Source organism: Xiphophorus hellerii, chromosome 12 (genome assembly GCF_003331165.1).
Source record: "Xiphophorus hellerii strain 12219 chromosome 12, Xiphophorus_hellerii-4.1, whole genome shotgun sequence".
Taxonomy (NCBI): Eukaryota; Metazoa; Chordata; class Actinopteri; order Cyprinodontiformes; family Poeciliidae; genus Xiphophorus; species Xiphophorus hellerii.
Genome location: NC_045683.1, coordinates 25,616,523 through 25,642,961, shown reverse-complemented (window position 1 = coordinate 25,642,961; position 26,439 = coordinate 25,616,523). Strand labels below are relative to the sequence as shown.

The window sequence follows — 26,439 nt, the reverse complement described above, 5'->3', positions numbered from 1 at the left end:
TACTCCAAGCATAGAGAAACTGAATGCTTGGTACTTAAATAATTAGCTAAGATTCATTGGCGTCCAGACAATTTTTCTGATACACATATTGCGAAAAATGTGACTTGTCGCAATAAGCAACAAACCAATTAATCGCATGATAAATTTACACGAGCTCAATTTGCATGATTTATTGTTTTTCTCTCTTCTCTTTTTCTACCAAAAACTGGGTGACAAAAATCTTCAGTCTGGTGCTTTGGTCCCAACTAGCCCCCCTTTTTTTAAGGACAATTTTGTTTACAGAGACTTTATAATTAATGTCATTTATTGTTTCTTTTGTTTTGTTTGTTTATTTTGGATATTTAAAATATCTTCCATTTCCAGTGTTAAATGTTCATTAGAATTTAAAGTTTATTGATCTTCGAAAATGTGTTCTTGCATTAATATGCCATTACCATTATATCACCTCAAAATGGTCTCAAAACAACAGTATTATTGTTTATCACAATAACTTCTGGGACAATTTATTATCCAGCAAAATGTGTTATCATGCCCGGCTGACGTGTAATTTTATTGTGATGTATTGTGTACCCTGAATTAAATGAAACCTAGTTTCAAAACAACTATATCACACACATTGCATGAGCTCCCTGGAAATCTGCCACAAAATGTTTTGTACTAAAATGTACTTTTTATATCAATTTAAGTATTGTAGCTTAACTTCTTAAAAATCTAAACTCTCACTATGACTACATTCAAAATGAAATGAGCATAAACCTGTTGAAATTGTCATCTCCTGTGCCACACTTATACCATAGGTATTTTCCAGTTTTTGAAAAGACAAAATATCTTGATGCTCACTGATGGCTCTGCTTTTCTTTTTCAGCGTTGAACGTTACAGTGATTATATCTGGCTGTAGAAATCTGTGGTTTTGGTTTTGCTACGTCAGAAGACATCATGTCGAAGCTAAATGTAGTCGAGCTCATTTGAATGACACAGTAACCCTTGTAGCTGTCCCAAGTGCTAATCCATGCTGATTGTCTGTGGCTCATTTAAGAGTGAAAAGGTCCTCCATTGGAGTGCTTTCATCAAGAGCCCTCGCTCTCCCTCTCTCTGAATTTTCTGCTGATTGCTATCACGCATTGTTTCAGTTTTTTGCTTCCTGTTGGCGCTGGCTTTTGTCGAATCAGTTCTCCCCTGCACATCACTCACTGTCTTCACCCTAAGGTATGCCTTTCACGGTTTTTGTGATTACTTTGATTACAAACGATGTCCGTCACTTTTAATAGATGGTTGACTGCCTGGAGCATTCCAGGTGGATTGTTTCTGAAACCGGTCTTTAATTCGTTTTTAATCCAATCAGAGTTGCAGCCAGATTAACTGAGAACATCCGCAGTTCACATGAAGTTTGAAAACTTCGCTCTTATGATGTGATTTTTAACATCAACTTTTTGCTTGAAGTTGAAAGTGTTGTCACAGTTTGCTCTTGTTTGGAGATGACAGTCTCTTAACGCCGAATGATCCTCCTCTAATAAAGGAAGAAGTCAATTTCATGGGTTTATGGGTGTTTTATGACACCTGGAGTCAAGATTAACAGCTGGGAAATTGATGCCGTCTTATCAGTTGTGTCTCCATTGAATACAGACAAAATATATCTGACAGCTGTCACAGTCTTTGGGTTTATGGTTATGCCCAGGTCACTTATGTTATTTTAAACCATTTAAAATTGTGCAAGCAATCCTGGGATCCTTCTGGGAAACATAAAACGGTCCATAAAACCTTTTATCTTACCCTCCACTCAAATAATATGAAATGAAATACGTTTGAGACTTGAACCACTTTTATTTTATTTTTTTTATCATTAATTTTGGCATCAAATTAAGTATTTACAAAAAGAAGCGCACAAAGAATGTTTTACATAAATTGGAAGCGAGTGTATATTGGAGACTGGTAAAATATGGAAACACGTTTCCTTTTCTTCTACCCACAAGTCATTTTCTTACGGTTTATGTAAATTAGAATAGTTTAATATGTGACTCATTGTTTTTGATTTGTTTAAATCAGCATTTAAACACAAAAAATGTACTTAAAGAAACTATTTTTATGCAGATATTTCTTCCTTTTGGACAACATTTTCACCAACATCGTTTGCAAGGATTCAGATTTAAGTGCTGCGAGCGTTGGTTTTCATTGCCAATGTCTACCCTTTTCTTTTAGGCATTACCTTTTCCAGCTTTCATTTGAAGCGTCATGGAAACAGACCAAACGAGACAGATGTGGAAAAACGTATTAAAAAAACCAGCTCCACTTGTTGTGTTTACTAGCACAGAAAGCAACGTTGCGCACTCTCAAAGTGAGCTTCTCCATCAAATTCTTTTTTTTCTTAATCCCAATTTTTATTGATTTTCCAATCTGCTTGGATGCACAAAAACAACGCCTCCTCTTTAACAAAACCTTCTTAAACATCTGTTTATTTCTTGACTAGAAGTGCAAATAAATCTAGAAAATCAGTTTTCCTAAATATCTTTGTTGGTGTTGATGGGACTGATAGGAAAATTCTTAAATTTGCTCACGTTCTTTATCTGGAAAGCCTCTTTGCCATCCTCCTAATCCAAAACATAATTATTACTCTCAACCAGAGGAAAAATGTTGGTCAAATCAAAAGATTAAGTTGCACCTAAATCTGATAATTGTGTGGTTAATATTAGACTTCACTATAAATATTATAATGTAGGCCAGTTATTGAAACAAGAATATGTCTGCTTAGCTGAGATTGTGATGTTTTTTTCCCTTCAGCAGATCTCTGAATAAGTTTCTTTCAGACCTGTCCAGCTTGTAGTTATTTTGGTTGTTCTTGAGTGGATGGTGCCTTTAAACTTGCAATTGTGTGATCTAATTTGTGATCTTTCTCCCTTTAACTGCCTAACATAGAGCAGCCTAAAGTCTGCCTCTTCCTCCTTCCCTGTGCCGGTTCTGGTTTTGAGGAGAAAGTTGATCCTACCCTCTGGCCCCCTTTTCCTGCTGGGATTAAGGGCCTGTCAGACATATGTGATCCAGGAAATACCTTTACTAGGCCCAAGTGGGGTCACCATAGCAACTGGCACTAGAACCTGCCACTGCAGGCCCCGCTCTTACTCGCTCCTGTGCACATGCTCACTGGCCTGCTCTCCCCGTTCCCTCTTCCTCTGTATTGTTTGAAGTCCTTTGTTGTCATGGTGGGAGGGATTAGTCTGGCTTGCGGATGTTTTCCTCATGTTTTTGATTTCTTTCTCTGTATACATGTGCTCTCTGGTTTTGATCAGGGGTAAACGTGTTCAAGAAGAATCACACAATGTACTTTGGAAACGCTTCAGAGTAATCTCATCCTGGGGGATTGTTTACGACTATGGTATTTGATTATCTAATTAAATTTTTGGGATCATGGTAAAGGGGCCGTGTTGGTAACGGGCAAAAAGAACGGCTGCGCTTTAGTGCCGCCTTAGGGGGACAGAGCTGAGTGAAATGGGAGGGAAGTGAGATTCAACTCACAAATTGTTGCTAGTTGATTTTTTTGCTTTACTTATTTCGTCAAATTGTTCAATATGATAAATAATGTCTAGGAGTGGTTTTATCCAGTGTATTTAAGTAAAGAAGTGCAATCCTAAAGCAAGAATTGTCAGCAAGTTGGTCAGTGATGCTCTTTCTACCTTTTGTTACAAGACAAACAACACCGCCGTGATGGACAATGTGTCAGTATAATTGGTTTATCCCTCCTTCTAGCGGTCTGCTTAGTCATTTAGAACAACTGGGGCTCAGGTGTCTCTCTTTGTGACATCTCCTCCTTTCATTCCCATAATTGAATTTCTCCTCTCTTTCCCAAGGAGCTCCTTTTTTTTCCGTCTGATATGGAGCCTTGACGAACTTGAGATGCAATTTAATTATCTGGACAGGTTATAAAGAAGTGGTAAATAGACATAAAGAAAGTATTTTGTTTGAAACCCATCTTGGTTTACAGTGGAGATAAAGTATTTTTCTGCAAAATAGGTATCTTCATCACACACAGTTAATTATTGTATTGTTGCCTTATTGTTTGTATGCACAGAGGCATGGCTGGGAGTCCATATTATTTCAAAGTTGAGCACACACCGTGTTTTGAACTTCTTCTGCAGGTGACTAAAGTGATCTTGATCAGTGCAGCCGGTAACCATGTTGTGCTTCCTGTGCAGTCTCTGTGGAGGCAGAGCTGTTCACCCTGTATCCCGGGAAGCGCCTGGATCTGACCTGCTCTCCCAAGGACTCGTCCCACACCGTCAACTGGACAAAGGACCATGTCGTCGTCGTGGACGGAGAACACACGCGCATTCGCAACGGCCAGCTGGAGATCGAGGCGGTGGAGCCCACCGACTCCGGCTTGTACGTGTGCACCACCTTTGGCAACCAGAGCGTCTACTTTAATGTCACAGGTAAAAGATGTGAAAACGGAAGTTTTTGGTGTTCACATAGGGGGAAAATGTGCTGCAAGTTGTTTGACAGATTTAGTACTTTTGGTTTCCGCAGAAAATGTTCTACATGATCCCTATTTAGGCACCTTGAAAACTTGAAAACCTCGATGACTGTAGATGCTGTTGTAGACTGAAAGTGTTTTACTTGTTGATTTGATTTTATAGTGCTCCTCTTCCTTTGAACCTCAACATAAACTGGGATTAAATAACATTTTAGATGTTATCTTTGACTTTATTTTATATCTGGCAAAGCTGCGTTATGTATTCTGTATGTAACATTGCCTTAATTAATTCCCTCTCTTCTCTAGTTGATGCTTCGGCCTCATCTGAAGATGATGATGAGGAGGAAGAGTCTTCATCAGAGGAAAATAAACTGTTGACCAGTGAGAAGCTGATGCGTAAGTGGCTGTATATATTTACCAAACCCACTGGTGGATGACTGACTCACCCAAAACGAGCTTCTGAGTAACGGTTACAGTCAAGTTACAGGCATGTCATTTGAGCAAAGCATAATTTGGGTGAATGATTTCACTCTGAATCAGAGGCTCTTTGCTGCCTCAATGACAGCTTTTACGTTATTAATATGCCTGTGGTGATTAATCGTGGTTAACCTCAGATGTCCCTCAATTTGTCATTAGTTCAATAAAGACACTGCGGCCTCCTCATCCCGTTGCTACCGTCCACTCAGCCCACTAAGAATCTGGCAGCTGCCAAGTATGGGAAGAATGCTGACCCTGAGTCTGTTGTCTCCTTCTCCTTTTCTCTCTCTTTCATATCCCAATGAAATTTAAACATCACAGTTTTATTCTACTGGCTGTTTCCCTTCAGGTTTTTTTTTTTTTTTTTTTTTGGTGGGTTGGTTTGAGGGCGGAGTCGTCAGAAATCTAATGGTAAATGATCCAACATTCCTTGTCAGAATAAAGTACGATGGCGCTGAGATATCAATCAGATGTCAATAGAAAATTTTTCATGGAGAAAATTGCATTTCATCTAGTGACAGTTTGAATATGAACAGTTTGATTGTATAGAATCACATTTGTTCCTGCAAGTTAAAAGGTGTGTGTATCTAAAGCATGCGGCTCTTGAGAGCTGAAAGTGCCATCACCGATGTAGACATATTGGGGAAAGTAAAATCCACAGAATACCCCACCAGTCAGAAATACCCAGTGCTTCTGGAGACTCAAACTACTACCTTCCTATTTCTTTTTATTGTATGGTGTAAAATATGTCATCTGGAAAGAATCCCGAGTCTTAGTTACAGGCCTGTTTTTGTGTGCATTTGATTTTCCCTAATTTGAGCATTTTCTCTTTGGGATTTTTATTTTATTTTATTTTTTATACTGTTGTGCAAATTGAAAAAATGTTTCTTTTTGTGTTAATTAGCAATGGCACCACAATGGGCTCATCCAGAGAAAATGGAGAAAAAGCTTCACGCCGTTCCAGCCAGTAAGACGGTGAAGTTTCGATGCCAGGCCAGCGGCAACCCATCTCCCACTCTGAAATGGTACAAGAACGGGAAGGAGTTCAAAAGGGACCATCGCATCGGAGGCTTCAAGGTTAATAATTTTTCAAAATCTTCTCAAGTGCTTCTTGCGGACTCTCGAGCATTGTTCAGTTGAACTAGCGTCACCAAAAGTGAGGATGTGTCTGTAATGTCATCTCCACATTTGATCACAACCCCCTTCCCTGGAGTAAGAAACGCTTTCCGAGAGTGAACAGCAGTGGCAAGTTTCACCGTTGACCTGAGAAACAATGCAAGCTGAAACCCAATGCCCCTAAAAAGGAATGCTGTGGCATAGTTATACCTCCAGGTGGGCAATTCTAGCCATCCTGCTGGGTGAAGAATAGCACTGGCTGTCCTCATTCCAGGTGTCAGTGATCGTCCTCTCTGTAATTACATCCATGCAGTTGTAAATTTACCACCTTCTGTATTTATACTCTGTGATTAGAGTTTCTGCCGGTCTCTTCACTTATAGCCTGCCTGTATTCAAATACAGCAGTAACTTTTGACACACTTAACATTGCTAGGCTTAATAAAACAATTCATGCCGGTCTCTGGATTTACTTAGCGGGTGCAGCAGGTTTGATTTGTGGTCTGTACCTCACTGCTTTACTACTTACTGCAAACGACATCATTGACATCACCTTTTTAAAGACATTCCTGTTACTTATTCAACATTTCAGAACAGGATTGAGCCTTTATTTGTATATATTTAGTTTTATTTAACCAGTGTTTTTTGTTGCTTTTGAGCTTGTTGTTTAGGAATTTGCATTAATTTTCGTGTTTCTACATAAGGAAGAAAACAACTACAAATGGAGTTGTCTTTTCCTCGTCTTCCTTGGACGTTACCGAAGGAGATATACAATTTATGACAAAAATTCTCTTTTTAAGATTAACATCATTACTCTGATGCCCACAGGCACATTTCTATGAATAAATGTCACTAGAAGAGACTTCTTTTTAAGAGAGTCATACACTGACTTTATGAAAACAGAAGTTGTTTGTTTTGTTACACATATGTAGCGCATGTTTCACTTATGAGGGTAAAATGCTCTAAACAAGTCAGTTGTCAAAACATTTTTCAGATGACAAATTCTGTTACACCAATCAAACTTTATATATCCGCCTACAGTTATTTTTTTTATCTTTTCACATCGTTTAACATCTTCAAGCTTGTGCTAATACTGCACATGTGATGGGTAAAAAAGGAGGTTAAGATACTGCTACATAACAGGTAGTTCATTTAGCTCATACACAAAGGAAAAAAAACAAGCCACTATTTATTTTGAGCAAAAACAAACATGGGCTGATTTTATTTTTAAAACTGTTTATGACCACAATCTGCTGACATCAGTGGCTGTTTTGTGTTAAGAGACAACACATTAAAAGTGAAAACTGCTATAAAAAAAGATATTTGCTCGCCTATCTAACATTATGATAATGGAAAAAACCCACTTTGTTGTAATATCTTTTAGGAAAGAACTACATAAAGTAGTTGTTCATGCACAGGTGTAGAATGCGTGTTCACAGTGTAAGAAGTAATCATCACCATCTCCTGTCATGGTGAGGGCTAATCCAGTCTGGGGCCTCGCTTCCCTGCTTCCCCAGAAATCTCCATTTCCAGCTGGGACATATTTAGAAGTTTCATCTTGGATTGCTCCCCCTGAACTCTTGAACGAGGCGGCCAGCGGACTGAACCACCTGGCTGCTTCACCTCCTTTTTTTTGTTGTTGTTTTGCACTTTGGGTTATGGTGCAAAGGTCTGCATAAGCAACCAAAGGACGTCTGCCATCCGTCCCACTCTCTCACTTTTATGGCATTGCTCCTATTGTTCATATCGTCTGCATGGAGACGTGCAGGAGTGATGGAATAATTTAGACCACATGTATATGAAGCCAAGCACAACACATCTGGCAGCAGGCAGCTGGACTCCTTCATCGCATTTCTTAGCTAAATGAGGGAGACTGTATGGCTCAGTCTGTGTATATGGATGTTTGATGTCACCATTGCCTTAGAGGTTTGCTGGCTAATCACACACTACCGGTCTTGGCAGATTTATGGAAGAAAAATTATAACATGTCCTGGAAAAAGGAGCCAGACATCAGTTGGTGCTAATAAGACAGGTTGGGGCACACGCATATAAAGACGTACAAATTTCCTGTTTTTTGTGGGGTTTTTTTTTTTTTTGGTTGTTTAGGACATGAATCTGAACATTTTTAAACATTTAGTACTGTCCTGAGTAAAGCATCTTTGTTATTTTAAAGTATTTTTAAATAGTAATCAGTTGAATATTTCTTTTTCCTTTCTTTCAGCTACGGGACCATGTGTGGACCATCATCATGGAGTCGGTCGTACCCTCTGATAAAGGAAACTATACCTGTGTGGTGGAAAACCAGTATGGCAGCATCAATCATACCTATCAGCTGGATGTAGTCGGTAATATCTTAATCTTTGATTTACCACTCCTGTTGCTCCGGTTCTATAAATCGATTAGCCTATCAAGCGTGCTCCGGACAGCACAGAGACGCAGTCGCAGTTTTGATAAACTGCAGTCGCGTTTACGTGTTGAGTGATGGATGCGGGTAGAGCAGAGAAGTGATTACTCCTTATGGGCCTGCTCTCTGACTCGCTCTTACACCACTCGCCTTATAAATCAGTCCCACTTCCTCCGTTGTTGCCGTCTCCTGGGCTCCCCTCCTCCCAAATCTCCCCTTCCAGCTTAAGTAGAAGCTTAGAGCCTGATGAGCTCTTGGATTGGTTCGGTATGGAGAAAGTACAGTCACAAGAGGTTACTAAGTACCAGAGTACGTCTCTGTCACAGAGGCCTGCACAGTTGACATCCGTCCGGTTTCTTTACTTGTGTGTTTACCTTAGTCATTTTTTTTTATTGAAGTGGAGCCACAAGAGAGCTTCATTTTACATTGGTGTCCTTAGACGCAATCTTTGCAAGCAGTCTGGGAATTTTAAATGCATGTAATTAAAAAAAAAAAACTGTATTCAAACTCCTTGATGTTTTTGTTTCTGTTTTGTCACATTAAAAACCTTTTATTCAGATTTTATGTGGCAACACTTATTAAAATTAACTATGTGGTATATATTTGCTGAAATTTGTTAGTACTTCTCAGAACCACTTTTAACTAAATCCACAACTTAAATTATTTCATGTTAGGTCTATATATAAATAACTCAAACTCAGTCAGATTGTGTAGGGAACATCTTTGAATATTTTCAAGTCTTGTTAGAGATTCCTCATTGAATGTAGGTCTAGACTTTGACACATAAATATTAGGTTGCACTGATTGCAGTTTTTTGCCCAATTAGAAATCTTTTCTTTTTTTTTTTTGTTCACTAAATATCAAAGTCGCTGAGTAGGCAACGATGGAGTGACTATTATTAACTGTGCATGTGCAGATGTGATCTGGTGGGCAGGTTACAGTTGAAACCAGATTTTTACATACACCAAATAAAAAGACATAAGTTGTTTTTTTTGTTTTTTTTCACTGTTTGAAGTTAAATCCGACCCAACTTTTCTTGTTTTAGCTTAATTAGAATTGCCAAAATTATTTCTATTTGCTAAATGCCAGAAAACTTGGCGAGAACATTTTTTAGAGGTGATTTTTGTAACTTTCCTCAAATTCAACAGTTTATATACGTTTGAGTATCTCTTTTAATGTATGAGGTGCGTCAGATGTTGAGGATATCCTTTCACAAGTTTCTCACAATAGTTTGCTGGAGTACATATGCATGCCACACTTTTCTGTTTTTTCATTTGTAAAATGTTTTTAAAAACCAGCATTAGGTTATTTTTCTTCCACTTTAATATGGTCAATCACATATAATCTTTAGAAATCTATAGTGAAGCGTGATCTCTGTAAGATGAGATTATGTATGTCTGTGAACATTGTCTTCAGTTAGATTTTTGCCTTTTCCAGTTACTGTATCTACTTCTGTGTGATTTTTATTTATCTCGTATTTGGTAATCAGTCAGCCGTGTGTATTTTACATAAACATTTATTTTCCTTTAAGGTTGACTGTCTGTGCCTCACTGTGCGCCAAAAGTCAAAACTAAGATTTCTTTGCCCCTCTGCCGTGTCGCAGAACGCTCTCCCCACAGGCCGATCCTGCAGGCCGGCTTGCCAGCCAATCGCACCGCAGTGGTGGGCACCAATGTGGAGTTTGAGTGCAAAGTGTTCAGCGACCCCCAGCCTCATATTCAGTGGCTGAAACACATCGAGGTCAATGGAAGCCGTGTTGGACCTGATGGTTTGCCCTATGTTCGTATCCTGAAGGTAGGAGCCAAGTAGGCTTTTCTTCCATAAAAATATTTTGTAGTTTTGTATGATGGATACAGGGTTCCTATGCCATTTCTGAAAGTATGAAATCGGACTATTTTTAAAGTATAGATGAGCTTGGAGAAAGAAAAAACTAATTATCAAAAAATGTTAGCATTTCCAGACTTCTTTTGCCCCCCCCATTATCTAAAAGTCATCAGTTAATCCATTATTTTTTTCCATCTATCTGTTGATCTATTTTTCCATCTGTTTGTAGAGCTATCCATCCATTTGCTCAAAATGTATTATTCTGCCCATTCTTTTGTCTGTCCATCCATTTGTGTCTATCAATTTTTCTAGTTGTCTGTCCGTCTTTTCCTCCAGCTACGTCCTCATGCTGTAGCGATATTGACCATGTGTTTTTTTGTGGAAGAGTCCTGTAGTAAAGTTTGTTTTTCTAAAGTGTCAAAATAGGCTTGAAGGGAATGAACTGTCTGGAAACACGGCAAAAATACAAAATCTTACTAAGAATTTTTGATTTAGTTTCTTATTCAAATATCTTAGTAACCTTGAAATGAAGTACTAAGTTATTTGAACTAGAAAGTAGACCAAAAATACTTGGAAAGATTGTGTTTTTGCAGTGAAAGTATTGAACTTTGACTTTGAACAATGTGTAGGAACCCTGTGGACGATTCTTCATCAGTATTTAACAATACTGTTTAAGGGTGATCCCAGAATTGCCTATGAAATGAGTATTTGTTTGATTGGCTTGCGTCTGAAATGATTCTTGTTACGCTATCCAGCGGTCAGTATTGTTTACAGTTTTTGTTTACTTGTGCTGCACCTGACATGTTTTTGTTTCTAGCATTCGGGGGTCAATAGCTCGGACGCTCAGATGCTCACCCTCTACAATGTGACTGAGGAGGAGGGCGGAGAGTATATATGTAAAGTGTCCAATTATATAGGAGAGGCCAATCAGTCGGCATGGCTGACTGTCATCAAATATGACCCCTCAGGTAACCACCACGCAGCAGCGCAGGGACAGCACACAGGAGGCGTCTCTAGGACCACCTGGAAAAACTTAGAACCTGAGACAAGCTCAGCTGTTTCTCTCCTCCCTCCATCCGTTCTGCCCGCCCTCCCTCTCTCCTCAGTGATCCTGACTGTAAATGACGCTATGGAAAATTCCCAGCAGAACAGTTGAAAGTGTTTAGTCTCAGGTTGATGTCGGACCCACTCTCATTTCTGCCTCATGCCTGTTCGGTGCCCTCCTAATAAGGCCTCCCCTGCCTTCTTCTATTACTCCTGCTCCCTTGCCCTTCAAAGTCCTCTTTACACGGCTCACAAACTTTTTCTCTCTTTCTTTCTCCGTCTCTCCCCCTCTTGTTTTTTTCCTCCTCTAATTGTGACCCTTTGCTTATCTGCTTCCATACCTCCCAATTGTCTGTTTTGAGTCCTAAGTGCGCCCTGTTCTGCTGCGGAGTCTTCCATGCCCATCTCTTGCATGCAGAGATGAGACGAAGGTATTTTAAGTGGTGATGGTGTGGCCCAAAGCGAGGTTCAACAGTGCAGACTCAGCCTAACAACCTTTTTCCACTAACAGATACTGTAGGGCTCTTCCTGACAGAGCCCCCTGTTGGGTCTCTGGGTGTGTCACCTTTCTGGTAGATGGTCTTGTGTTGAGGAGGAGTACACTCCTCTCCTCTATTTTTTTTTTTTTCCCTTCAGAATCCTAAACTCATGGTCCCTTCTCCCCTCTTGGGCCTTGCTGGGTCTACTTCCTTTATTTTCTAGACTGCTGGCGTTAACACCACGGACAAGGAAATGGAAGTCCTTCAACTGAGAAATGTCTCTTTTGATGACGCTGGGGAGTATACGTGCTTGGCGGGCAATTCTATCGGGTTCTCTCATAACTCAGCATGGTTGACAGTCTTGGAAGGTATCAGTGGTTCTGTCTCTCTCTTTCTTACACTTTTTTTTTTAATCATTTAAAAATGTTTCCATCTCAAGCCTGGCTGTCCTCCTCCACGTTTGCCTGAATCGAGTCTTGTCTGACGACGATTCCAGTGACAAATGTGTTTGGAAGCCGGAGCCTCCCTTTGAGCTCAGCATGACTCCAGCTCCATCTTAACTCTTAAGATGGGGCAGAGCACGAGAGGCATGCTCTGCTGTCTCTTCTGTTTGGGGGAAATCTGCAAATGCCAAACAGCCCAAGAGCTGTTGAGAAAGTAGCAATACTGTTAAAGGGTGAGATGTCACCTAGAATTACATTTAATAGTTTATAGTAGGGGTTGTTTGGTCAGATTTCACTTTGAACTCTCTTTCTTTCTGCTACTTAACGGGTGTTTGCATTGAAATTTGTATCAGGCTGATTTTCCTTGACAAGCGCTTCAAATGGCATGTATTGCTGATGTCATTTCCTGCTGTGAGCACAGTGGCTGGCTTTGATAATTGGCTTGCTGCAAAGGATGCGTCTCATTCCTCAGGATGTTGGAATGGGCCCTCCTCCAATTATCAAGCTGCTTGTCAGTCAGCCTTCTCACAGGTGTAACTCATTTGTGTTGCTGGTGTTGGTTAGGGGTGTAATGGTTGCACTTCAGACAGTATATTTTGTTTGAGTTGCACATCTCAACATGGGGTCATTACACTGCAAAAGTAGCGGTAATCTGTCCTTTACAGAAGACAACACCTCTGTTAGAACTAAGATGAAAAGATTAAAGAACAGCGTTCAAGCTGTTTTTCTGTCCTTCCTGCTGTTAGCATGTGAAAGTAGTTGTAAATAAAGGTTTTTCCGATTCAAATGAAAACAAAATTATTGCAGATTTAATATTTTAAACAATTTTAAGAAATTTGTATTCACAATTAGCATAGCCCACAAACCCGTCACTACCAAGATAGTCTGTGTGTTTTCTTGAAAATGACCTGACCTTACCTCTTAGATAAAACAGAAAACTTCCAACATTTCCAAAATTAAACATCTTCCATTACAGATGATGAAAACTAGGACCACAACTGATTATTTTAGTAAAAATGGCACATCCTGCAGATGTTTATTTAACCACTTGAGCCTTTTTTTTTTTTTTTTTTTACAATATTACACATTGCATTAAAAGGTGCAAATAAACAATTTCCTCTAAGAGAATGAACATTACCAAAATGCAATAACACTAATCTAGTGTATACTTGATCATTTGTAGCAAAGTATGCATCTGCAGCTTAAAAAAATCTTCCAACATCAAAACGGGAAAAGTTCAGCCTTTCTACTTTACTTAACATCTATACTAATCTGTTTATATTTTGGGTTAACAGAGTAGCTTTTTTTGTTATTTATTTTACAAAACTCAAAAATACTTCAGTTCTGGGTAGAAAATATTTACAGACAAAGGATTTTTTTCTATTTTAAATGCAAAATGTATACATCTTTTGTACTTTTTTGGGTTAATTGCTTCTCTGATTGTGTCCTTTTATACGATTAATCATTTCAGCCCCAATGAAAACTAAAGGACCTTGTGGCGTCTAGTTATAGAGTGTTCATTGTTTGGAAAACATCAAATTTTTGAGTTTTCAGTAAGCGGTCAGGGCTGATCAAGCTGAAGATCGATAAGTTCTTGTCACGCTTTAACTTCTTTGTGGATCTATAGTTTTTTAATGTTAAATTGGAAATAAAGAAAGAACAATGCGTTTTTGTAGTTATGACTATTAGAATTGGGACGCTTCACAAAATTCATAGTTCAGTTTAGGGATTTGGTGTCACGTTTTTCCAGGTTTGTCATCCTAGAATATATATATAGTATAGTGATGGATTACAATTTTCCCAGTGGACTATACGAACGCATTCATAGTGAGATGTCACTTTCTTGCCGACGCAGAAGTCTACATAAGGCAGAACCGTCATTTAATGCGTCGCCATTAGCCCTTTGACACTAACCCAGTGGAGGCACAAGAGCTCTGAACCTTTTTCTTCTAACCTGCTGGCCAGGAAGAAGATTTGTTTCAAACGTACAAAGTGTTCACTGGAGAACTTCTAGAAAGCGATCTGCGTAACCCACATTTCTGCATTCCCATAGAGACATGAATGTCTCTTCAGACGTCTTCCTGTGGAGACCTGCCTTAGCGACCTCTCCATGCATCGACAAGAAGGGTACGTTCCTCGGTTTTCCAACCTCAAGTACTAGAGATTCTGCTGAGAACTTGCAGCTGGGACACTAGCTTTACCCCTAATGCTTGAAGAGAACAAGCTTTTTTCCTTTTTCAATTTTGGGATTTTTGGACATTGCGGTTGACTTGACTGACTTCAACGCAAAGTAAGACCATTCTGTTTTGTAGGCTGCATTAGGCGTTTAAATTAAAGGCTGTTGTAAATTGTTTTTCTATTACATGCTTGTTTCATGGTTTGCTGATTTTATGCTGTGATATTCTTGTTTTGTTGCTTTGCCGTTTTGAGTTTGCCATATGTTGGACAGTGGGGATCCAGAATAATTTAATTCAGCGCTTCTGGTGCTCATTGGCTTCTTTGCCCTTCACCCTATCCTTTCTGCCTCCCATTTCCTCATCCGCTCATTAATCTGATTTTTATTCCCATTTTATTATTCAATATATTCATTTTGTCAGTAATAAGACTGTAAAGTTTAGCTATTTTGTTACTAATTTCTAATCAAGTCTGAGAATTTGTCAGTGGTCAGTTGTGTGAAAAGTTTCTTTTGCCGGTGGTTTGAATTCATTCCTTCAAGAGAAACTGAATTTGGCCTATGATTCCAGAGATGGTGAGGCCACAAGACTGAGTTGATGCTGTTCACATAATTTGGAATACACAGACAGTTTTGATTGCAAGAGTCAGGATTCTAATAGCTTTCATAGGATAGTTTTAGTTGCTGATGCATAGATATTTGCATCAGGCTGCTCCATGTGTAGTTTATGGTTTGAGATTTAATTCAACGTAAGTGATTTATTTTATTTATTGGATCAAACTTCTGTTTCCAGATGCTGCAATATGAGAAAAAAAACACACCCTGTTTTGACCTACTTTTATTAACGCAACCTACAATTCAATTGTCTTTAAAACTGACGAACTATAACCAGACGGTTAACTTACAGCAGGGCCATTGTGAAAACCACAAGCCACACCATAGTTTAACCTTTGGTTTTTTAATTGCTTATTATCAGAGCAAAAATACTAATTTTTTGCGATTCCTCTTGGTGTCCTTTCACAAGTGGTTTTGAATATATGACTCAGGGTTACTTTAATTACTGTATGTAAATCCTGCCTCCCAATGCTTTAGGTTTGGCTTTTACTGCGGCTACAATGTTATCCAGATCTCGACCTGGTAGCATGCGCTTAGCTGCAAAAGCAAATCCCTAATGAACAACAACCGAAAAATAGGCCTAAGTTTTTAACCCCTTCCATTCCTAATGACTGTGACCTCAAAATAATTGCGCTTTACAACAGACTGAAATAACAATAACTGAAATGTATTATTCCACAAAATCTTATTTCATTTTTAAGAGTTTATGCGCGCTGTTCATCTGTAGAACAAACCATAAAGAAAAACTGTTTTCGCAACCGCTCCAAATTTGTGACTGCTTCTCAAACTAAATTATTACTGTTGTTTGTTTTGTTTGTTTTGTTTGATGAAAAGTGCAACCTATTACACCCTTTCTACTGGTATGAATAAATGTTGGTGCTTTTATCAAGTGGGAGGAAAAAAACAAGATCTGAATTTGATGGGTTTGTTTTTTAATCTAAATACAGTTTTTCTGTAATTTATTTTTAACGTATTGTGTGATGAGCATTGAGTTACCAGAACCAACACACAACTCATTTAAGATTGAAGCATGAGAATCAATTGGATGTCATTTAATTGAAGCTGAGCACAAAACTCACAATGCTTGTTGAATTATATGTAAAATGAGATGTGGACTATGACGTAAACATAATTGTTTATAATGTAATGAACGTGTCTAAAAGTCAGATCCTTGGAACTGTAAGCGTTCATGGACAAATGGCCTCAGTAAATCAAGAAGCAACTGAACTTTATGTGTACGTTTCTATGGAGTTCACCTGGTTACTTTGTGTGATTAAACCAATACAAAGTGCAGTGTTAATTAGTGTTAAATTAATTAGTTAATCCAGCCCTCGCACATGTAATTTGTTCCCAATATGCATCCAGCTTAAACATCACCATCAAGGTTAATTTATAAAATTATTTTTCAATCTTTTTTATCTTAACACTTCACATATCAGATATTTATCTTTTTGTTGTTGTTGTTTCAAAGGTCATTTTTGCTGTTTGTCACAAGCCATGTAAAAATATGGAGAAGTTTGCTTTGGTCAGATGAGAGCCAACTTTGGCTTGATTTGTTTTGGAAAACAAACTAAATCATCATCCTGATCTTTTTTTATTATTATTCTCCAACTACTCCTTTAGTTTATATCGACATGTTCATTTTAAACTGCAACTGAATGAAATAACCAAAAATTTAAAAATTTAAAAAACGCCATTACAACGATGGATATTGGAAATGATCGTGTCATGCTAAGGATACACATTTACCGTGTCACACTTTACAGGTCTTTATCTGTAAAACATTTTTGAGAACCTGGCATCCTTTTCCTTCCACTTCACAAATATGTTCTATTTTGTGTTGAAGTTTATTGTTTGAGAAAATGTGTGAAAAAGAGGCATGAATGTTTTTGCAAGATCAAAACAATTGCTTTTCTATTTTCTAAGCTGTCAGAACATCTGAAGAATATGACTTCAGTTTATTGGAAAGAGTGAAATGTGCTGAATTTCTGTCCCATACAGTTCAAAGAGTCTGACTTTTAAACATTGTACGACATTGCTGATTTATTATTATTTTTGTATATACGTGTGTAACAGCATTGGTCATTCCTTGCTGTGAGCTCATTCTGTCCTGATTTGTACCTTTAGCTGATTCATGACAGCTTACCCTGCTTCTCCCCGCTCCTCTGTCATGCCGCTGCACATCTAGCTGTCACACCGTACCCCCCGTCCAGCAACACCTACTTGGAGGTGGTGATCTACTGTGTGGGCTTCTTTCTAATCGCCATCATGATCACCATCGTGATCATCCTCAAGATTCGGGCCTCCTCAAAGAAGAGCGACTTCAACAGTCAGCTGGCTGTCCACAAGCTGGCCAAAAGCATTCCTCTGCGCAGACAGGTAACAGAAAGTAGATAGGGGGTTTGCCATATTTATACTCCTTCATCTTTCCTTCTGGCGGTGGCTCATTCTGTCTTATAAACTCAAAGCTTTCATTCATTATGTTTAGCGAAATCACATATTTCCAAATGCATTGACTCTTTATATGCGTTATAGGTCTTACATCAGGTACGTATAGGAAGACTGCTGAGACTTTTCCATTTATTTATTTTTCTTTTTTGTTGCAGTAATTGCACCAGGGGTTAATTGCTCATATCTGTGTGTGTGCCACTTTGAGAGGAGTAATGTCCCCCTTCTTTCCCTTAGGTGTCTGTGGACTCGAGCTCCTCTATCCACTCTGGAGTGATGTTGGTTCGTCCCTCCCGCCTCTCCTCCAGTGGCACTCCGATGCTGACAGGAGTATCTGAATATGAGCTACCACAGGATCCACGCTGGGAGATCCCCAGAGACAAGTAGGTCTTCGTTCCGCTTTGAATTTGTGGTGGCTCCTGTCTGTCTGGTTGGTGCTCAGCGTAGTCGTTGACGCTACCTGCTGCACATGTTCTAACCATTGTTGAATCCGTCGTCTCGCCAACTGAGCTGGAGATTGTCGTCCGCGCTTTCATGCCCGGGGAGCTCTGACAGAAATTGTACATGTTTGAATAAGGAGATTTACTGTCTCCAGTCAGGTTAAAACAACTCTCAGCAAACAGAAGACAGAGAAAAATTTTATAGCAGTTATAGCCTCTTAAATCTTGACATATTCTCATGTTTTCTGAGATCATCTGGTCAAAGCTTGTTTAGACCAGAGGAAACAAGTCTAGCCTGATTCTGTTATTCTTTCTCCACTTTTGTATTGTCTTGGAACTTTTGGACTTTTTCTTTTAAACAGCATCTAAAACCAATTTCTAGAAATTTGCAGTTCTGGAATTGCGTCTCTCAAGGTGGCAGCTTGTTGGATTAGCTCTTTATTTTTGAGACATTGCATGTTTGGAAAATTATTCCCTGCGTAACTGGAATGATTTTTGCTCTCAGTTTTTTCTTCTTTTTTTTTTCTCTCTTAGTTTCTTACAGTTATGATATGTAGCTGTGGCAACAAGGTATTCATTTTCCAACTGGGAGCAGCTGATTAGCATCTCAAAAGCTCAAATAATACCTGAACCACAGCCCAAAATCCCAGGAGAGTCGGAAAAGAGACTTTGTTGCAGAGCAGGACTAAATAGCAGAAAGAAGGAGGAAGTTCAAACCATCTCTTCAATAGTAACAAAGATCATATCCACAACTTCATCATCTTTTTGTCCTGTTTCCTAGCCAAACAGCCAGACAGGGATTTAAAGAGTTGCGGCAAGAGCAAACAAGGTGGATTAGCAGTGCTGATGGCATCATCCAGGGGAAGTTACTGTGTAATATCATCTCTGCTGTTAGCATGTCATGAGACTGAAATACAGCAACAGTATCTTCAGTCAGAAGCTTCTACAGATTCTCTGAAAGACCTACTGCTACCAGAGATAACAGATACTTTGATACGAGTTACCACAACATTGAATTTCCATTTGGGATAAATATAGTATTGTTAAATTGAATAGAATTTGTTTTCATAGGCTTTCAGTTACAAACATCTTATTTGCTTTACGTTGTTTCACGTGTGGTTTGTTTTTAGCGCCTCTTTCCTGTTTATTTCTTGAGGCAATCTATTTTCAAAAGTGCTTGTTAACTTTTTATTTTTGTAGCTTCTGTGAAGCACTTTGTGGTTTTTACCTGTAAAAGTGCTATATAAACAATCTTTACTCACTTAACAGCTGAATGCTGTTGCTTCATTTGAAATTCCTTCATTTGAAAGCCTCTCCTCTTCGCAGACTTGTTCTCGGGAAGCCGCTGGGTGAAGGCTGCTTCGGTCAGGTGATGATGGGGGAAGTTCTGGGTCTGGACAAGGAGAAGCCGAACCGTGTGACCAAGGTTGCGGTGAAAATGTTGAAATGTAAGTAATTTAGCTAAAGAGTTAATCTGCTGTAAACTTTCTGAGCTCTCTGGTAATTTTTGTGATTTACAAAAATGAGTTGGGTAATGTATATCTTGCAGAAAGGGAAGTTTTTAGGGTGTAAAAACAAAATGGGCACAAAGGGGCGATCTCCGGACTTCAGGGACATTAAAAAAAAAATTTGGATGAGAAGGATCTACAACTGGATCCCTGCCATGGAGCAATTGGGAGAGCAGAATAAAGATTTATGAGAACCCTTGCCATCTCATATAAAATGGTGTTCATTAAACACCACAGAGAAGTGAAGATGGACGGAAAGTAGCATTTATTGTCTTGTGCTTTAAGTGCTTCTCCCCGAGGAGCGTTCTACAAACAACAAACAGTACTCTGTTATTAAACAGCTGCAGTGATGGTGTTTATATCTAGCAAGGTCATAACCGGGAAGCCTTTCTTTTGCGTCTTCACCAGCAGAATGAATACTAATTACTCTAACATGACTTCTTTTATATTTCATTTCACCCCGTGCAGCTGATGCTACAGAAAAAGACCTGTCAGACCTGATTTCAGAGATGGAGATGATGAAGATCATCGGGAAGCACAAGAACATCATTAATCTGCTGGGAGCCTGCACACAGGATGGTAGGAGACGAGACGAGCAGGGAGCTGATACAGACCTGACCCGCTTGGTGCCTGCACACGCCCACACACACGCACACCCCCACACACACGGTTGTCCCCCAGACAAGGGTGCTGCTGTAAGCCTTTCATTGGGGAGTGTGTAGAAAAGCATGTATAAATGATTCTGACACCAGCTTCCGAGCTCGCAGCTTGATTCAACTATCAAGCTATGGCTGCTGTCATTTCTCTACAATTACTCGTGCTTAAAGAAAAAAGAAAAAACCCTGAACTCCAATGACCCTAAAACTGACATTGCTCACATTTCAAATTAAAAGCCTTCAGTAAATTGCAGTTTGCTAATCCATACTGACGCAATTTTATTCATGACTTTTGGCAACAGCTGCAGGTTATGTTCTACTCACATTTGGCTCCGATATATTAAAGTAATTGATTGAACATGTTTGTGCTTCCACATTCTGCAGTCAGCAGTTAGTGCTTTTTATTATTATTTTTTTTTCAGTTGCAGTCTTGGCTGGAGTTTTAAACTTGACTGAGAATTTTCAAGTGCTTGTTGGGCAGAATATTATCCTTTTTCAGCTGACAAAAGGCTGATTTTGTAGTTATCTTTATGTGTTTTTGAAGGTCCAGGTCTGAGTTCATCACTGTAGCCAGATTTTGGGACTAATCCATAATTTCTTGCTGGATTTATCAAAGCAGTTAGTCACATTTTTGCAAGAAAAAGTTTAACCGTGCTCTCTCAGCCAGCTAACGGCTATTGTTCAGCAACAGGTGGGATGTGAGAACCACTGGATTACTCTGTACTAGAAACAGCCACCCAGAAGAACTCTGGTCTTTCTGGCACGTTTTGCCAGAGGGACCATCATGTTTCACCATAGTGCTGTCTCATTAGAAGGATTTCAAACCGCAGAAACGCTATGATGACGTATTTTATCAGACTACAGTAAAAATAAAAAGTTTTAAAACCTTGTTGTTCACCGATACCAGTAACTGGCTAATTTCTATTTTTACTTTTTTTGTATGTATATATATACTGTATATATATATATATATATTAAACAAATATCAACAAGCATTGTTTCTATTTCCAGGTCCATTATATGTTATAGTTGAATATGCGTCCAAGGGTAACCTTAGGGAGTACTTACGAGCACGGCGCCCTCCAGGGATGGAGTACTGTTACAATCCAGACCAGGTTCCAGTGGAGACCATGTCCATCAAAGACCTGGTGTCCTGTGCGTACCAAGTGGCTCGAGGCATGGAGTATTTGGCCTCCAAAAAGGTAGCCAGTAACAGTTTGCAGCTTGCTTTAGATGGTGATGTTCTAACCATTAAATCTTTCTACATCTAATATATATCCTGTCACTTGAGTGTTAATAAGATCCGTTTTTATGCTTTTAGTGCATCCACAGAGATCTGGCAGCTCGCAATGTGTTGGTGACTGAGGACAATGTGATGAAAATCGCCGACTTCGGTCTCGCAAGAGATATCCACCACATTGATTACTATAAGAAGACCACCAATGTGAGTTTTGCCGAAGTTTTAATAAAAAAAAAAGTAATTATTTTAATTTCATACTGAGACAGCATAGCAAGATCTGCGCCTTTTCTTTAGGGTCGTTTACCGGTGAAGTGGATGGCTCCCGAGGCTCTGTTTGACCGGATATACACACACCAAAGTGATGTGTGAGTATCACTTTTCACTTCCCTGATTCCGCCTTGTATGAATAAAACCTCTGTACAGTCAGAATAAAATACGCCTCTCTCTGGTTTTTCTCTACAGCTGGTCGTTTGGGGTTCTGCTGTGGGAGATCTTCACCCTGGGAGGCTCTCCGTACCCTGGTGTACCAGTGGAGGAGTTGTTCAAGCTGCTGAAGGAAGGTCACCGAATGGACAAGCCTTCGACATGCACTCATGAGCTGTAAGGAAGCGACACTGCACTGTTTTGTTGGGTTTTACAGTTTAAACAGTAATGATCTTTCCTTTCCATACTCTCTGAAAGCAACACATCGGGACGACGTAACCAAACGCTGCCTGAAGGCATCCAAACCATTAAAGTTTTTCACATTTTCAACCACAATCTTCAATACACTATATTAGGATTCTGATGAACCAAGAAAAACAAGTGGTGCATAACTTAGAGGTGGAAGCAAAAGTGATGCATGCTTCTTGACATATTTTAAACCAGATGTTTTCAGGTCCTTCCACAGGTTCTCAGTGGTATTGCTGTCTGGACTTTAAGCCCAGGCTAACACATCAATATGTTTTAACAAACATCACTCCATCTTAGCTCTGGCCTGCATGTTTAGGCGAGTCTTCACCTTCGTCTTAATTCATTTGCTACTTCTATAGAGCTTGCTTCCACAATTTGGTATTTAGCTTCATTCATCTTATCGACTCTGACCTGCTTCTTCTGTCCCTGCTGATTAAAAGATGAAAAAAATAAATAATAAAATCCCCAAAGCATTGTTCTGCCACCATCATTTTTCCCCATAGTGCTGGTTTGTTAAAAATTATGATTTTTTATCCAAATGAGTAATTTTTAATGTAATCTGACCAGAGCACCTGTTTTTCCCACATGTTTGCTGTGCCCCCATATTGGCAGCTTTTTGATTACTGTTGTCATTGCCTGGCTTCTTAGTTATAATATTAGTAAACATGTTATACACGCCACTCTGTCTGGATGGTCTTCATAATGCAGTTTGTTCACTACAAGCAAACCTTTGAGGTCCTGGATTTATGCTGAGATTAAATATACACCATTTACCAATTTAAAGGTAATTGGTTCCAGCTGATTCTATTATAGGGCATCAGCATAAAAGGGTTAAAAAAATAAATAAATGCATGCCACTCTTTTAAGACCTATATTTGTCAAACTCCCAGCTAAAATACAGGGAAGATTTTGGTTGTAACCTGACTAAAACTTAAAGTATTTACACCTTTCAAGTTCTGTAAGGTATCATGTATGTAGCAGTGTTTATGCTTCAAAATGACTGGTCATTCCAAAAATAAAATCTTATTATTAAAAGCTACCAACAGGCTAGTAAACAAGTGCCGACAGTATGACTCTTAGCTTAGTCTCACACCTTGTTCTCTGTCCAAGCAGTTGGCATTAATATTTATATTACCCATGTTGGTTTATAGCAGAAAAACATTCCAGGTGCTTGGCAACATTATAATGTTCCCACTTAATGTTTGTGTGATGGTCGATAAAATAAAATGCTTAGCACGGTGCGAGCTCCAGCTGGAACATACCGTGCAGTTTTGTTGTTATATCATCTACCTTCGGAGACCGAATGTCTGCTTTATGAGCTCCACTCTGACCAGTTTAACATTCCTTCGACGTGAGATTTGATCTTGGAGAATAAAGCTGAGGTTGACGTTCGGGGAGCTTGATTGTTGGATCTTGTGATCTGTGCAGGTACATGATGATGAGGGACTGCTGGAATGCAGTGCCTTCTCAGAGACCCACATTCAAACAGCTGGTGGAGGATCTAGATCGAAGTCTGGCCATGACGTCCGACCAGGTGAGTCTGGACCTGCCCTGCAAGCAGCAGATTCTAGAAAACAAAATTAATCGATTTACGATTTAGTGTTGATTAAGAGTTTATTGGATTAAAATTGGTTCCAATTGATTAACAAAATTTGGTTATATATTCTCTTAGTGTTAGTTTTAACCACTAACCAGCAGAGGGCGCCGCTGGTCATCCTTAAGCAGAGCCAGTTAATACACAAACAAAGATGGTGGGGCCATACCAGAACGGGAAAGAGAAACAGCCCAGAGTCTGGTCTGTGGGATGGAAAATGCACTTTGAGGTTCTGAACTGAAATATAAACACAAACTAATTAAAGTTATCATCGTCATAGCGCTCATTCAGCCGAGCTGCATGATGGAGCAGCGTCAACTTCTCAATAAAAAAAATTACTGATGTGCTATGAAGACGAGGACATGGTGACTAAGGAGTCCCTTAGAGAACTTGAGGGCAATTGTTTCTTTTGCATTCCCTCGCGATAACTTGTTTTAATTCATGTGGCATTTTGAATCCTGGAAGTCTTTCTCCTACAATTGAATGTTTTTGTGGGGTTTTTCCATGTTGGAATTTTTTATTAATATCTCGTTTGTGAGGTGTCTAAAGTTTTAGATCTTTTTCTTTTGATGGATACGACGCATCACAAACTTGGGTGCAAAATGCCAGAGCAAAACAGGTCAAACATGGGCTTTCCATACCTACGCTAAACCATGAACACGACAGAAACCTTTTGTAAGAAGGAAATAAAGTACAAAAATACATCCAAACTATTTGGACTATTTCTGAGTTACTTTCACAGGATAACATCTGACACAGTTTTTGTAGTCTGTTGGTCTGAATGGTTAATAAAGGTTTGTTTTCATGTGCAGTCCAATTTCCACCTAAAGTCGTTATATAAACACAGTTAATAGATCAAATTTTAACCAGTTTTCTGCACCAAAGAGTTAAGAATGCATAATCACGTTTTCCCTGAGGATCTTTAAAGGTGTACTTGCGTATAATGTTTAATTTACATTTGTTATCAGTGTGACTGCATACAGGTATTTACAACCAACCAAACTTTAGGTCAACGCAGTTATCAGTCGATAACTTGCATCCCTAGTTGGAAGAGAAGTTGCTCAATGTTTCACCGTCTTGTTGCTCCTCCTAGGTTTACCTGGAGCTCTCCGTCCCTCTGGACCAATATTCGCCCAGCTACCCGGAGACGCGGAGCTCCACCTGCTCCTCCGGCGAGGACTCTGTTTTCTCTCACGACGCCGGAGCGGAGGAGCCCTGCCTACCCAAATTCCCTCCCCACTCCAACGGGGCAGCCATTAAGAAACGTTGACACCTCACACTCGCTCACAGACACTGACAGTTCCTCAGCTCCCTGCCTCATGGGGTTGGACTTCGCCTTCCACCCCGCATGCATTCCCAGAGATGAAGCTAAAAATATTAAAAGTAATAATAATGTGACTTTAAATCCTCTGCGAGAGAGGAGCTCGGAGACTGTGTTGGACCAATGGGACTGCAGATTGCAGCTGGTGATGTCGAATGGTGATTTCTCACAGAAAACAAATGGACTCAACTTTTCTCTTCACTTTGGGCATTCCGCTGTTCGGTCAGGAGAATGGGATGGACTGATCAAGAGTTGGGTTTTTTTCTGCTTTTTGTTTTTCTTTCTTTTAAAGGTCATAATTCTGCTTTTTGGACCAAATCCAGAAAAATGGCAACACCCCTCATTCACTCTCTTCTTGTAAATACAGTTAGAAAATTAAAAATATGAATATATATTTACAATATACTCTTATTTTTATTACCATAATTGATTTATTGTCTTTTTGTACAAGGATGGTACTGTTTGATCTGTTTTCTAATATAGTCAGGGGGAGGAGTGAGCTTATTTTAAATCATTTCTTAAGATTATATGACCAGTTTTTGCTTCTTCTTTTTTTTTTTCTTAACAATTATGATTCCCCTGAATCAAAATGGAAATCATATCAATGTAAAATAAAAATGTGTGTCATAGCTCAACCTTGCAATACAAACTGCTTGTGAAGGATCTGCAAATCTTTTTTTTTTTTGTTTTTTCTTTTTCTTGCTGGCAATTATGTTTATCCTCCATAAACAGTCGCAACTGTAAATATTCCTGGTTGGTAAAAATCCAGAGCATTCTGCCTTTGTCAACGCCATGCCCTTCCACTGCGCCTGACTTTCATGTGATGAACTGTATTACTGTAATGTAAACGCTTTAACAGCGGGTTACATCCGCTGCCGACGGACGAAAGGGGGGAGTCGCGAAACACGTGTGTCACCGTTTAAAAAGGATTACATTAAATAAAATATTATTGTTTAACAAGCTGAGCTTTCAGAGTATGAACTCCACTCTGTAAACTGGCCTATAAATATCCACATTTTCTTTTATGCTTTGGATGCCAATTATGTTTATGGATGAGAGTGTTTGCCACTTCCATCTCCACGGTCTCTTCTTTTTTCCCTTTTTCTTTATTAATTTATTTTAACGTGAGTTGCTGGGGTCTGATTAAATATCATAATGTGCTGCTGACATCATACGAAATGCCGTAGAGCGCAGCGACACACAACTTGGCAGTAAACGCGTGATTTACGACCGCGTTCGGCGGCTTGGCAAGCGCCAGTGCTTCTCTCCCAATCCATCAGCTGCCCCAACCTTGATGCCCGTCTCTGGCTTCCTGCCATTGGCTGATGCATCACCTGGATTGCCGTCTCCATGCAACAGGCGAACATCCAACCCCCCCCCCTCTCACTTCTTTTTTTTTTTTTTTTTTATTAAAGCGAGCTCTTACTCCTTGGGTCATTGCACTTGCCCTTCAGTACAGTTAGTATTGCTTCAGATGCTCTCTGTGGTTTTATTTTTTTAATGACTAAGACATTGAAGCTACTTC

General features: G+C 39.3%; 1 protein-coding gene across 6 annotated transcripts in view; it reads left to right on the top strand.

Moving 5' to 3' along the window:
• Positions 1-25,879, top strand: part of fgfr1a (fibroblast growth factor receptor 1a) — a 33,698-nt gene extending 7,819 nt beyond the window's left edge. For 3 of the 6 annotated variants that reach the window (XM_032577698.1, XM_032577697.1, XM_032577696.1), the window contains 16 exons: positions 4,186-4,422; positions 4,770-4,859; positions 5,845-6,017; positions 8,275-8,398; positions 10,061-10,251; positions 11,099-11,249; positions 17,224-17,420; positions 17,721-17,866; positions 19,250-19,371; positions 19,900-20,010; positions 21,099-21,289; positions 21,409-21,531; positions 21,622-21,692; positions 21,790-21,927; positions 23,428-23,533; positions 24,687-25,879. In XM_032577698.1, coding sequence (XP_032433589.1) covers positions 4,186-4,422; positions 4,770-4,859; positions 5,845-6,017; positions 8,275-8,398; positions 10,061-10,251; positions 11,099-11,249; positions 17,224-17,420; positions 17,721-17,866; positions 19,250-19,371; positions 19,900-20,010; positions 21,099-21,289; positions 21,409-21,531; positions 21,622-21,692; positions 21,790-21,927; positions 23,428-23,533; positions 24,687-24,863 — 2,348 coding nt within the window. In that variant the 3' untranslated portion in view covers positions 24,864-25,879. Of the gene's footprint in view, positions 1-4,185; positions 4,423-4,769; positions 4,860-5,844; positions 6,018-8,274; positions 8,399-10,060; positions 10,252-11,098; positions 11,250-12,027; positions 12,173-17,223; positions 17,421-17,720; positions 17,867-19,249; positions 19,372-19,899; positions 20,011-21,098; positions 21,290-21,408; positions 21,532-21,621; positions 21,693-21,789; positions 21,928-23,427; positions 23,534-24,686 lie in introns of all 6 variants that reach the window. The other 3 variants (XM_032577700.1, XM_032577701.1, XM_032577699.1) reach the window with 3 other exon arrangements.
• Positions 25,880-26,439: the final 560 nt, after the last annotated feature.